General features: G+C 37.1%; 1 protein-coding gene across 1 annotated transcript in view; it reads left to right on the top strand.

The window, feature by feature from the left end:
- CFAP47 (cilia and flagella associated protein 47) overlaps positions 1-14,266 on the top strand; it is a 281,902-nt gene that overhangs the window by 99,994 nt on the left and 167,642 nt on the right. Inside the window, 6 exon segments of the mRNA XM_079910450.1 lie at positions 76-191; positions 5,695-5,833; positions 8,020-8,248; positions 8,601-8,761; positions 10,772-10,896; positions 13,498-13,733. Of these exon segments, the coding sequence (XP_079766576.1) occupies positions 76-191; positions 5,695-5,833; positions 8,020-8,248; positions 8,601-8,761; positions 10,772-10,896; positions 13,498-13,733 (1,006 nt within the window).

The following is a 14,266-nucleotide window of genomic DNA, read 5'->3' as shown; positions in this document are numbered from 1 at the left end:
GGCCCGCATACTGTAAAAAAAAAAGAAAAAAAGAAAAAAAAATTCATCATATCATCCTCTTTTCTCCTCTTCTAGGTTGATTCTATCCTGTCAACTGGAAATTGAGTCAGAAGTTAATTTTGGGACATTGGTTGCCAATAGTAAAGTATATTGTAAAGAGATTAATATCATTAACCATGGCAGAGTACCAGGTAAATACTTTCTGTCATATAAATTAACTTAGACTTTTGGAAGAAAATTGGTACTGTTTGAAATATATACCTTCTGCAATTAATGGATTCTCTGATTCACCCTACCCCTCCAGAAGAATTATGTTATTTGAAAAGGCTCAAAACTGAAGGTCCTTAAGTAGGATGACTGTAAAAGACTGATAGGTAATATCAGGAAAGATGAAGCTACATCCTTATGATTCTTATTAATACAACCTGACTCTCAGATGACTGATGATCTCCCTGAGGATAGAAAGCAAGGTGGTGTCGTGGAAGTGACATAGTCCTTAGAGCTTTCCAGAGATAGAATCAGGACACAGTGCCTTACTAGCTGTGTGATCTGGGGCAAGTATCTTTAAGGACATTGAACTTCAGATTCCTCATTTATAAACTGGCTAATAAAATATACTGTGGTTAATTATGTATGTACTTAAGGTTGTAATATGGTACTTGACTTATCACAAGCACTCAGTAAATATTTGTTCTTTTTCTCGATCATATTCAACTTTGAATTCACATGATGATCCCTAGAAGGCTCTTACTAACATTTTGTTGAAAGGAAAAGTACTTCTCTCTTCTCCATACTGGATTATTTCTAGACATTCTTACTGTGACCTAAGAGTTTCCATAAAGGGATAAGTGTGCCTGTGTCTGTGTGTGTGCACATGCATGTGTGTATGCACACTCTTCATTGATGATATACTGTAGGCATAAAATCACTTGTCCTTTCATTCACTTGATTGGATGGTCAGCATCTGGGATGATAAGACTCACATTTTCCCCAAGCTGAGAAGAGGACTAGCTCCAGACAGGGAGGGCATTTCTCTCTGAGACTGCTTGTTGGATACATAAAACAGGTCTTAAATCCAAACCCGTTTTACAGTAAGTGAGGATGTTCTTTGGGGTTGCTTGAATGAGCAGTGGGAATTATTAAGACAAAGGCAGTCTGTCACTTTACTGATTTCTTCTGGGATATGAACAAATAAAACTGATAGTTGTTCCTCACTGAATGTTATTCATTTCACTTTCCATGCTTTGGTTTTTAAATGGCTGAATTTCTGATGCCTGTCAGACTGTGGAATATTAGGCTCATTTGTGGGCTGACTCCAGTGTTAAGGATGAACTCTCTTATGGTGATTGACTATAGGCTGTATGGTCCTTTAGATTGTCTGGTTATAGAGCAGTGATATGTAATTGAGAGAATTTTATTTGTATTCTTTTACTTTCCAAAATCTCTCTTAACTGTTGTCCATTCCAAAACCTTTAAAGTTTTGATCATATCCTCTCTTTATTCTAAAATCTCACCAAATTGTACAGTTTTATTACTTATAAAAACTCTCTATAAGTAAAAAATACATAATTTTAATTGAATATTTAATATTATTTTACTTAATAAAAGTATATGTGTGGACCTGAGTCCCTGCATTTTAAGAAAAGTAATCCACATTGACTTTTAGTATTGTATTAATATTTTGTGTGTGCATAGTATTTGTAGTTAATACTATATTGGTAAATTATAATTGAGTATTATGAAATGTTAATTACTCTTACCTTACTAACTGAAACAAATTGTTATCAATGAAACACATTTTCTTAGTGCTGACTTTGTCCCTCATTTTTGGAGTTGAATGATATTATTTTTTCCACCCTTACCAAAATTGATAGTATGTTTTATATTCACAGTAGCAAGTGGCCGTAAAGTGTCATAAAGTCCTCATTACCCACAAGCACAATATATAAATATTCATGAGAATTATAATGCATTTTCATGAAGAAAAACACTTAGGCAGAAAATAGATTCAGCAACCAAAGATGATTTTAATAAAATTTTCAAAAAGGATTTTATGTGACAAATATTTTATAGTTTTAGAGTCAAACATCAAGAGTTTACAAACGTATATGTGTACTTAAGAAGACATTAAAAAGCCACATTCAGCAGATTCATGATTTGTATAGCTTTGTTTTCTCTCTCTGGTAGTGTCACTGAGGTTATTATCTTCAGTTTTATAGAAGCCAAAGTTTATGTAACAACTTCATGATGTTTTATTTTAATAGTCTATTATGGAGTAACCATCTCTAGATTTAGCTGAAAGTTGTTGAATACATTTTGTTGTCTTGCCCCTTATAAGAATGTTTCCTAAATTTACAAAGTAGTGCTTGTCTTTTCATCTTGAAAAGACATGGTTTAATCTTTAAGATGTTTCTAATATTAGTGTTTTGTGAGCTGGGGAACTCCATGTTCTCTTTTATGTCTTTATTGTTTCTCAGTTTTTATCATTGAAGATTGAAAAAACATTATTTTAGCATGCCTTGAATTGCACACATTTCCCTCTTCCCCTCTTGAATCTTTGGGTACTTTTTCTACTACTGTGTTATGATGTAGAATAGTCTTTAAAGTCTCTAGTGTGATCTTTACATACCATTTCTGGGTTTGAACAGCTACCTTAGGACTCCTTTAGGTTTTGGGGGGTGATTTTGCCCCAAATATATGACCTTTCTCTTGCTCTTAATGTCTGCTGTCCTCCTTCCCCTGATCATCAGCATCATCTCTCTGCATCACTGTCTAGAAAAGCCTGGCATCATCTGTAAACCAGAAAATTTGCTAAATTGGACCAGACCCAGGAGTGGTCCTCAGAATCCTGTCTAACTACCCAGAGAAGCACCCACTACTTATTGTCAATGCATTTTTTTTGTTTTGTTTTCATGGAAACTGATGTCATGAAATCTCAACATACTTTTCATGCATAACACAATGTTAGGCATATACCAGGCATTCAGTAAGCCTTCATTTAACTGATTTGACCTGGAGCGAGGTGTTCCAGGTCCCAAATCTTGGTTACAATATTAACTGGCTGGGAGGCCCCAGACAAGGAATTTACACTTCCCGAACATTCATTGCCTCCCTTATACATTAAAGATAAACATAGCGCCTTCCTCCTATAATTGTGGTGATGATTAATAAAATGCTTAGCACACTCTCTGACATATATTAAGTGTTCAGTAAATATTCATTATTGATGTTAGAATTATTCTTCTTCTCCCTCCTCCTTAATTCTCTTTTGTGGACTGCTGTCCCTTTTTTCAGTACATTAGAAGTGAGTGTTGCTTAGGATTTGTCATAGACCCTCATGTTTCCTCAGTCACCCTGCTCTCCCTAGGCAATCACTTCCATTCCTGTTACTTCACTGAAGTCTGTACAAGACTTTGCATTTCCTTCAGGTTTTTCAGAGTTAACACGTCTAAAACTAAACTCCTCAATGTCTCCCCCAAACTTCTCCTTTTCTGTTTTTCATTGAATGTCACCACCATGTATATGGCCAAGTCAGAAATTTGGCAAATCCTTGACACCTCCCTCCTTTTCACCCTCTACCCCCTTACTCAGTCAACTATTAAATCCTGTCTGTTCACTTCCTTATAGTGTGAGTAATCCTACTTTTCTCTGTCTCACTGTCACTTTTTTACAACAGTCCATAATCTTCTCTTCCCTTATAATTACATCAACCTAAATTATTTGTCTGGAGTCACCTCTTATCTCCTTCTAGTTCATTCTCCACACATCAGCCAGTTTCACATCTGAAAATAAATGAAAATTTGATGACAAAAAATTCTTCAATGACACCCTTCTCCTAGGATGATGTTCTTGCTCCTGTTGTGAGCAATTAAAAAACCAGTCAAATATTTCATTATTACTAATGATATTAAAGTTACATAAGACACAGTAATGTTTGTGAGCTCACTGTTTTAATATATTTAAAAGATTGAACAATGTTCTTTTGTTAGGGGTTGTTCCTGAATAAGCTTTTGTGCCATTCACTTAAAACTCTTTTGTCAAACTACAGAAAACTCTTTTCTCAAACTACAGAAAAGTGGTTACAGTATAGAAACTATTTCACTGACTCAGACTTAACTGAACTCATATAGTTTTCTTTTCCTGGAGAATTGAGTCAATAATATTTATTCATAATGGATATAATTTTACAGAGTTTTGTTTTATATTATGACAGAAAAAAATAAGCCTTAAATATTATGTCATTAGCAAGTCTCTAAAAATGATTGGATTAACAAATTTTGTTACTGTTTGCCTTTTTCATCTGGTCATCTCTGAACCTAAAGTTTTATTATCTTTTATATTTTCAGTACTTTTATTACGCTAATATTACATTCTCCTAAGTTAACTGAATAATTTTGGAAAATGCCATCAAATGTGATTTAAAACTGGTAAATTAGGAATTTTCAAAGTTGTTTATGTTGGCAGCATGCTCATTTGTGTTAATATTGTATAATGATATCAAAGAAACTCATGACTGGTTACCTCCCATTTATTGGACATTTTGAACACTGCTTGCTGCTAGGCACCATGTGGGGTGCCAGGACCACAACGATGAAAAAGAGATAGTATCTGATCTCACCTGCATGCTCTAAGATAGGCACCAAACATTACCATAAATTATGGACCATTTCTGCTTTCAGAACAAGAAATTTTTGTGGCCTCCTCATATGCTATTTGAGTCTAGAAACCCATTTCTTTCACCCTTTCCATATGTGAACTGCATTAATTCGTTTATAGAGTAGTGGTAGTGGCTAGAAGTGTGAGCCCTGTGGTCAGAAACATCCAAGTGAAAATCCCAGCTCTATTAGTTAGTTACTAGCTGTAGTAGTCAACTATTGCTATGTAACAAACCACTCCATAATTCTATATCTTAAAAAAATAATTATTTTTTTAGTTTCTCATTTTTATGCGGATTAGCTGGAATTTGACTAATCTAAGCTGCATGACTCTGCTTCAAGCTGAGGCAGCTGGGGCCGATCTGTTACTCACTGCATGTTTCTGAGTCAGCTGGGTGGCTCTGCTTCACATTTGCCAATGCTGAGGCACAGGCCAACGGGACAGCAGTTTCTTAAAAGAAACACTTTCCATGGTAGAATAGCAAGAGAACATCTGGGGATGAAGCTGACATGTTGTCACTTCTACTCCCATGCTATTTGCCAAAGTAAATCACGTGATCAGGCCCCGTCAAGGGGTAGGAAAACATACTTAGTCCACGGGAGGGTAACAGTGGGGATGCAGAGAAGGTTAAAGAATTGGAGTTGATGATCTAATCTATCATAACAGTTGTGTATTTTTGGACAAGTTACTCAACCTTTCTAAGTGTCTGTTTCCTTATTTATAAAATAGAGGTAATGATTGAGCCAGAATCATAGATTTCATTATGAGGACTAAATAGAATAACATATGCACAGCTCTTAGCATAAGTGTCTGAACACAGTAAGCAGACAGAAAATTTTAGCTATTGATGAGGGTTGAGTCCTAACACGAGCCTCACATTTATTGGATGACCCTAGAGACAGGACTTACAATCAAAGCTGTGATTCTTGGTCCACAATAGACCATAAACTCTGTAATGTGTCTCTGTCCTCTACTAAGAGTGTGAACATTAACATTATAAGGATCCAAATGTAAACCATCTGCTCTTGTTCTCCTTAGGTATGTTTAAAACAGAATACCAGGGCCAGTTACCCATTGTCACTTTTCCAGCCAGTGGTATTGTGCAGCCCAAGTCATCAATGGTTATTAAAGTGGATTTCTGTGCAGACTGGCCCATAATTGTAAATGAAGTGGCAAAGTGAGTATATACTATGGTTCTTAATTCTAGTGTAGTGCTTAATACTTTCCTGTTTCACTTTTCATATATGCCTGTTGTATTTGAATGTATGTTAGCTTCTTCTTTCAGTCAGCATTCATTTATTGAGTATCTACTATTTGCCAAGCACTAGGGACTGAAAAATGGGAAGAACCAGAGAATGGCATATGGGTACACCTAACAGGAGCTCCTAGTTTGGATTTTGTTGGAGTCAGGGAGTGGATCAAGAAAGAGCTCCACTAAGGAGGTGACAGTTGAACCAAACACCTGTGGTTGAGTAGAAATTAGCCAGGCAAAGAGCAGTGGTGTGATTTGGGCTGAGTGTGTGTGTGTATGTATGTGTGTCTGTGTGCAGGGGAGGTGGGTATTGGTGATGAGAGTGGGTTAAATGAGTGATTTCAGGCAGTGCAAGTAGAAGACTTGAATTCCTACAGGTTAATAGACAGTGTTACACATCAAGAGATCTGAGGCAAAGAGATGGAGGTGAGGAGTGATGAGAGATGAGACCAGAAATACAGAATGGTGCAGGGTCCAGTTAAGGACCTCATAGGACAGCATTTTTTAATGCTATATGTCTCTGTTCATTAGCAGAATGTGCAGTCACTATAATGGGTCACCACCAGTATTAAAACAATGAAATAGAAAACATCAGAATGCATCTCACATGGTAAGGGCAAGTGGCGTTTTGTAAAATTTGTTTCGTGTGTGTGTGTGTGTGTGTGTGTGTGTGTGTGTGTGTATGTGTATGTGTCCTGCATTGTAATGTAAAATGCATTTCTAACTGAAGGTCACAATTAAAAAAATGTTTGAGAAACAGTTGTGAGCCCTGATAGGAGCTTAGGTTCTATTGTAAAGGCTGTGGAATCTCAGGAAGGTTTTAAGATGGGAGTGTCTTGATTAGTTTGCTTTTTAGAAAGGTCATGTTGATAGCAGTGTACAAAATCGAGGAGTACAGATGTGGAGTGGATAGCCTGACTAGAAATTCTAACAGTAAAGCAGAAGAGAAATAATGAAGGCCTCATTTAAGGTACAAATTAGGAGTATGGAGGGAGAGAAGTGTGCAGATTGGAGATATGTTATGGAGGTAAATTTGACTACATTTAGTGACTGGTTATAGAAAGGGAAGGTAAGAGGAGGTTCAGGTCTGTGAGAGAAGATCTTGAGTTCTGTTTTGGAATGCTGGAATTGATTTGCTTTGCAGAATCCTGTGGAGCCTATTATATTTACTTATCTTGAGTCCCAGAAAAAAATTTGGTCTAGGTATATTGGTTTGAGAGTTGTCAGTTCATAAGTTGTAGATGAAGCATGAAATGTTGAAAATAACTTTGAGGAGGGTAGAGTATAAAACAAGTAGGAGAGAAACAGCATTATTCATGGAATTTACAAAATATCCAAGTCTTAGAAGAATGAGAAGGCAGAGTCTAAATAAATTAGAAGGAAAGCCATGAAAGTATGGTGTCAAGAAAGCTAAGGGAGGGGAGATGTGGAAAGAGATGGTATCAACCGTGCCCAATGTGACAGAGATACACAGAGATACAAAGTTAATGACTTTGGTGATGGCTGTGAATTGGTCAGTGATCTGTGGTATCTGACAGGGTGAGATTCAAAAGGATTGCATTTATGCCAGAGAGGGATAAATGCGGGATGGAGAGAAGTTGCAACAGTGAATTCGAATTAGTCTGGAAAGTGAAGTTTTATGAGGGAGGATATTCATTTCAGCAAAGAAGTGGAGTTTTGCTGAGATACTTTACTTTGTAGGGAATTGGGTTATTAGGATGGGGATGAAGTTGGCTGTTGGACTTGGGGGAATGGGATGAGTTAGAAAAGAATCTCAGAATTCTAGAACTACAGGTGACCATGTAAATCATTGGTGATATGCAAATATCAGTAAGTGATTTTTGGGGTCAATTCATGCAGTTGTTTTCCATCTTTGTTGTTCCCTGGAGACAATGAATTAGGTTGCACATATGCTATTCTACTTTGCAGATTCAGACAGACAGAAGGACATGACAGTCTCTGGCACATACGTGAAAGGAACTGCTCTTAGTCCTTTGAATTTTAATTATTATGTGATTTTATAAAATTTCTGTTTATATAAACATTTAGGAGAAAAATAAAATATATAGAATTCTAATTAAAATATGTATGTATAATTCATTATCTTGTAGAGTGAGTTTGCGGGATCGTCCAGACATATTCTTGAATGTCAAAGCTCATGTTGTTGAGCAGATTATTGAATTGTTAAACATGAGTAATGATAAAAAGTTGGAAGGCATAAGCTTTGGTCCTGTTTTCTTTGGAATGTCAAAGATTGAACATGCACTTCTATACAATAATAGCCCAGAACCTATAAATTGGGTAGCCATAATGCAAGATGATTCTGTTGGAGAAGAATTGGTAAGTAAGTAGTGCAACTTACTAATAACCAACAAGCTATTTAATTTTTCTAAATATGTTTTAACATGAAGATAGATATGATTTCATTTCATGTGTCTCCAAGGGTGACCTAAAAAAGTTCAGTAAATTCAGCTGACATTGATAGTAATCTATATCTGTTCTTATTCATTTTTCAATAGTTCTTTTAATTTTATGAGGTGCCTTGATCAAATTTATGTATGTTACTGTTAAAACATACATATTCTCTATATCTAGACTCTGGAATTTCAATAATTATTTTATGACTTAATCTTAAAATATTTTATTTTGTGTTTTGCCTGAATATTCTTTTATTTCTGATTTTATATTACAGGGTACAAATATTCAACAAAGAACAGATGTTGCTTTAAATAATCTAACCTACTTAAGGAAAATAAAGAAAATAGATATTACCACATTTATCTCCTATGTTCCTAATGAAGGGAGGTTACAGCCTTATCAAAAGATTTTAATTACATTTTGTTTCAGCCCAAAGTAAGCAAAAATTAATTCCAATATGATGTTACTTATTAATGGAAAGTATATTAACCATACATTCATCAGATTGATTTTAATAGTAAAACTTGGTGGGCTTCCCTGGTGGTGCAGTGGTTGAGAATCTGCCCGCCAATACAGGGGACACGGGTTAGAGCCCTGGTCCGGGAAAATCCCACATGCCACGGAGCAGCGAGGCCGCCACAGCTGCTGAGCCTGCGAGCCACAACTACTGAGCCCGCGTGCCACAACTGCTGAAGCCCGCGTGCCTAGAGCCCGTGCTGTGCAACAGGAGAGGCCACCGCAATGCGAAGCCCACGCACCACAATGAAGAGTAGCACCTGCTCGCCGCAACCAGAGAAAGCCCGTGCACAGCAGCGAAGACCCAACACAGCCAAAAATAGATAAATAAAATAAATAAATTTAATTAAAAAAAAAAAACTTGGCAGAAGGCACAAATTGGGTTTTTCTTATTATGGTTCTAAATATTTCTAACATGGTTAATATTATTTCCAGTATTTAAAAATGTTTCTAAATACTTCATTTTAAATTAAAAATCTCTCCAGACCTTGTGGAAATGAGGTGATGCAAGTTTTGGGTTGCTTTGGATTTTGGCTGCAAACCAATCTGTTCAACCAAGACCTTGTTGTCCCTGCAGAAATAGTCAGGTGATGGCCAGGGGCATGCAGTATGTTCTAGATACCTCCAAAGAGGATGCAGTGCTCCTGCCAGGGCCAAATGCTTACTGAGTATCAGGAATATCAAGCCTATAGCAGCTGCTGGGATCAACCACACTTGCTTGCTGAAACTCATACAGACGTTTAGGACTTTTGCCAATGTATATTTTTCCCTGTACTTGGTTTGATTATTTAGTTTGAAAATATATTTGGCAATGCTGTTTTAAATATATAGTAGCAATTTCAGCTACGCTTGAGAGGTTGCAGTGTGTGACAGTAACCGATCCAATTGTCAGTATGCTTACCCTTGTTTGTAAGAAGGCAATGTTTAATGTACTTCTCTCTGTGGCAGCAGGGTCACTTGGTGATACCAACTGTCCGATGAAGATTGAGTTGTGGTTTAATTTAAGGAGGGTAGTAAATCAAGTAATTGTTCTATTTGTACAACCTATAATTGCCTTGTTAATCATCTCTTCATGTAGGAAACTTCTTTGGTGAATCTGTAAGAGTCTGTTTAAGACACAATCTTTGAAATTCTAAATATTCTTTTCATGGCAACATGTTCATTTTATTTGAGAGTCTAGCATGAACACATAGGAATAAATATGATTTGTAGTCTTAGTTAAAGATGTTCTCACTATGCTATTTTGTTTCCTATGTAATATTTCACATCAGCCTTTTGTGTGTATGTTTGAGTATCTGCTGCTAAAAAGCTGAGCTCTAGGTAAGGCAAGTAAAGATTGCTAGTGCACAAGCCTGTGATGTAACCCATCTCTGTCTTTGGTCCTACTTCCCTTCTTCTCATCTTTCCTTTGCTTTTCTCCTCTGCCAAGGTTTGGCTGTTACCAAATCTTGTTCTCCAAATTACTTGTTCTCCTCTAACAAGAATGTGGCTAGCAATATGTGCCTAGTCCATGGGAGGAGACAGGTACATACGAGAGGTTTGCAGTTTCACCCTGGTGTAAGAAGGACTATTGTAGAGAATTGAACAGAGACCTTAGCTAGCAATGAAGTTTGCCTGGAAAGAAAATCCTTTACATAGAAAGTGGCATTGGAGGCAAGACCTTGACAACTTAGTATATTTAAATTCCTCTTATCTTACAAATAACATCATGAAGTCATTTTTTGGATCTTCACATAATATGAGTATGGTCTTCTTTTTGGCAAGTCTCAATGTCTTGTGCAGTAATTTTGGAAAATGGATCGCAGTCACCTTTTTATTCCTGAATTTCGTCTTTTTGCATAGATTTAAGTATTGGGTTGAAATTCCCTTTTGAGAGATAATAAAGTTATCATCTTTGCTTTAGAAATAACTGACTGTGATTTTTTACAGGCTAATCATTAATGGTCAAAAGGATGATCCTTCACACAGGCAAGACTATGCTCTCTTTTTGAGATTTGAGTCTGTAGGAAGTAAAGATGGATTTTTGAGAGACGATAACAATAAAACCATCAAAAGTAAGTACGAAATGAACATTATCATCAAATGTATAGCTGTTTAAATTGTTTAAAAGTTTGGACAGCAATATTTGTAGAGGCAGTTTAATAAAAATGTATAATTCTGGACTACAATAAAAATGCAAACATTTGAGAGACCTTAACATGTCTTCTGTGGCACATTGAGAAAAGTCAGCCTCAGCATCATTTACATGATAATTTTCCAAGTTAGAATTTAGATGACTTTATTATTTTATTTTATTATTATTTTTTTAATTATTTATGTATTTAGTTTTGGCTGCATTGGGTCTTGGTTGCTGCACACGGGCTTTCTCTAGTTGCAGCGAGCGGGGGCTACTCTTCGTTGCTGTGCGCGGGCTTCTCATTGCGGTGGCTTCTCTTGTTGTGGAGCATGGGCTCTAGGTGCAGGGGCTTCAGTAGCTGTGGCACATGGGCTCAATAGTTGTGGCTCGCAGGCTCTAGAGTGCAGGCTCAGTAGTTGTGATGCATGGGCTTAGTTGCTCTGCGACTTATGGGATCTTCCTGGACCAGGGCTCGAACCTGTGTCCCCTGCATTGGCAGGCAGATTCTTAACCACTGCGCCACCAGGGAAGTCCCAACTTTATTATTTTAAAATAACATTAGATAAACATGATGATGTAGAGTTAAGGGAATAAAAAAAGAAAACACACAAAAAAAACCCTGCCTTCTTTTCTTTGTAAGCCTAGGTTATCTGTTAGAGATTAATATGGGAACAAATGACCTATTTCATCTTTACCAAACCTTTTGCTCTGTTAGAATCTATATAAAGAGACAGTCACTTTATTTACTAGTCACCCTATTTACTAGAGCTCTAGTAAATAGAGCGTAATATCCTGCTATAGGATATTGATAAGTGCATGTGCTTTGCAGGCCACACGTAAAGATGCAAGACACTTTTTACATTTTTGGGTAACGTTGGATGCGTTGCAGTGAGAAAAATGGAATTGGACTTCAGTTTAGCAAGAAAGATCAAAGAGAAAAATAATAGGCAGATGACAGATGAAATCCAGAAAGATGAGCCATGGCAAGTCAAGAGTCTAGAAGATTTACATGTTGGTACAAGTGATGTCATTGAGCAGAGTTGAACTGTGTTCCTAGGGCAGAAATTGATTGCTCTGTTACTATTTATGCCGCGGTTCGTGATATGGAGCTCTGTCTGCTGATCATAGACAGAACATTTATTCTAGGCTTGCAAGTTAATCTAGTTTTCAATGGCTAGAGATACAGATGCTAGGTTTTCCTTAGAGTCTAGGATTGGCTAGTAAGACCAAGAGTGAAGAAATATAAACTCTGTTTATGGGATTATAGTTACATTGCTTTCTCTGCAAAACAGTTCTTTCACTTAATTAGAGCTCACAATTCATAGGTACTAGCTTCTTTCTAGTATCTCCTAAACTTCATATTTATGTTATTGCTCAGCTTATATTCCATCATCCATTATTTTAATCACCTTTTCCCTAGTATATGTAAATCTCTTGGCTCAACTCCCATTTTGGCTGAGTGGAAAACCTCTAATCTGATTAAATTCAACTCTTAGCCTACTCTAGCGCTGCACCTGGGAAGCTAATTGCGCTGGCGACAAACACAAAACCAGGCTGTGAGGTTTCACTTTATAACCACTAATCCCAACTGAGTCCTGGTGTTTGCCATTCCTGCTGTGTTCCTGCATGCATTCACTTTCTTTCGATTTGAGATTAGTGTCACACAGCTTCTCTTCTCCCCTCAAAACTCCAGTCCTTCCTCCTTCATCTTCACTCTAAGGTTACAAATATATTAAGTGACCTATTAAGACATTTCCACTTGGATGTCTACTAGACATCTCAAACTTAACATGTCCAAAAAAAGAACTATTGGTTTCCCTGTAACCTATCCCTCCTGAAGTCTTTCCTGTCTCAAGAAATGAAAATTCCATCACTTCAGTTGCTTATGCCAAAAACCTTAGCATTATCATTTATCGTGTTCAATCTCCTATTCTACATGCAATCCGTCAGCAAATTTTGTTAACTGTACCCTCAAAAGTATATGTTAAGTCTGATCATTTCTCACCATTCTTCTACTGCTCTTCCCGCAGCCATACTTCGTTCCTGGGGGTTTTTTTTTGAGCATGCCAAGCCATTCCTAACTTAGAGTCTCTGTACTTGCTGTTTTCTCTGTTTAGAATACACTTTTTTCCTGGATTTTTCACATGATTTTCTTCCGGAGTCCCTTATATCTTTGCTCACACGTCTCCCTATCGGAGAGGTCTTTTGGGACTTCCCCATATAAATGAGCAGCCCCAAAACATTGTACGCTGTCTTACTCTACCTTATCTATTTATTTTATTGTCAGTGTCACCTCACTAGAATGTAAAACCCATGAGAGGAAGGACATTGTCTATTTTATTCACTGCTGTACCCCCAAGGCCTAGAAAAATCCCTGGCACAAAGAAGGCCCTGGCACTCAATAACTTTGCTGAAGGAAAGATTGAATGAGCTACCCATGTCTCATCAAGTCTTTCAGATGACACTATTTGGACTGAGCAAATATATTCTGGAGTCCCAAAACACTTTTAATGTTAAAAAGCTATTATTGCTTTTACAGGTGATCGATTTCAGAAAGTGGAATTAGCCCTGACAGGCTCAGGACTTCCTGTCTTATTACAGTTTGATCTGGGAAGGGTCCTTAATTTTGCACCTTGTTTCATGGGTGGACGTTCAGAGATTCAGTGTATTATGCAAAATCGATCCAAATCACGTCCTGTGATGTACCGCTTTAAAAAAACTGCACATTTTAAAGTTGATCCTCAAAAGGGCAAGATTGATGAAGGATGTATGCAGGTAAGATAATCATTCTGTGCTTTCACATGCTTTAAATATTTTAAGGTTGGCTAAAAAGCCATGCAGAGGATTAAAAGCTACATTTGTTGTACCAGTGTTTATAAATTTTATCTCTTTTGTGACCTAGTTATGAATACTTTTGTATTGGTACCTATACAATACCCATAATTATTTGTTAAGTGCCTTTCATATGCCAGGAAAAGCACTTGACACTGTAGGGAATGTAAAGTACAAAACATAGTTACTGCTTCTAAGAATTTTTTTTTTTTTTCTGAGAGAATATTTATTTACCTATGTGCCCAGGAGTTTGGCCCCTAAACTTAAATATCCAGCATGGAGCTTTGGCCCTCCCACACGAGGGTGGATGCAGGAATGGGTCCTGGAGCCCTTGTCTGGGGCAGTAGAACCCAGGAACCAGAGATGGGATGCACCTGAGCCAGCGGCTGCTGATAGCAAAAGGTGAAAAGGTGGTGGGAACCAGGAACTCATCCCAACCGGAGAGCTGCCGAAGGTTGGTCAAGCTTGGGTGCACA

The sequence above is a fragment of the Stenella coeruleoalba genome (assembly GCF_951394435.1).
Source record: "Stenella coeruleoalba genome assembly, chromosome: X".
In the NCBI taxonomy this organism is placed as follows: Eukaryota; Metazoa; Chordata; class Mammalia; order Artiodactyla; family Delphinidae; genus Stenella; species Stenella coeruleoalba.
Note: the sequence above shows the minus strand (reverse complement) of the source record. Positions and strands in the feature narration are given on the sequence as shown.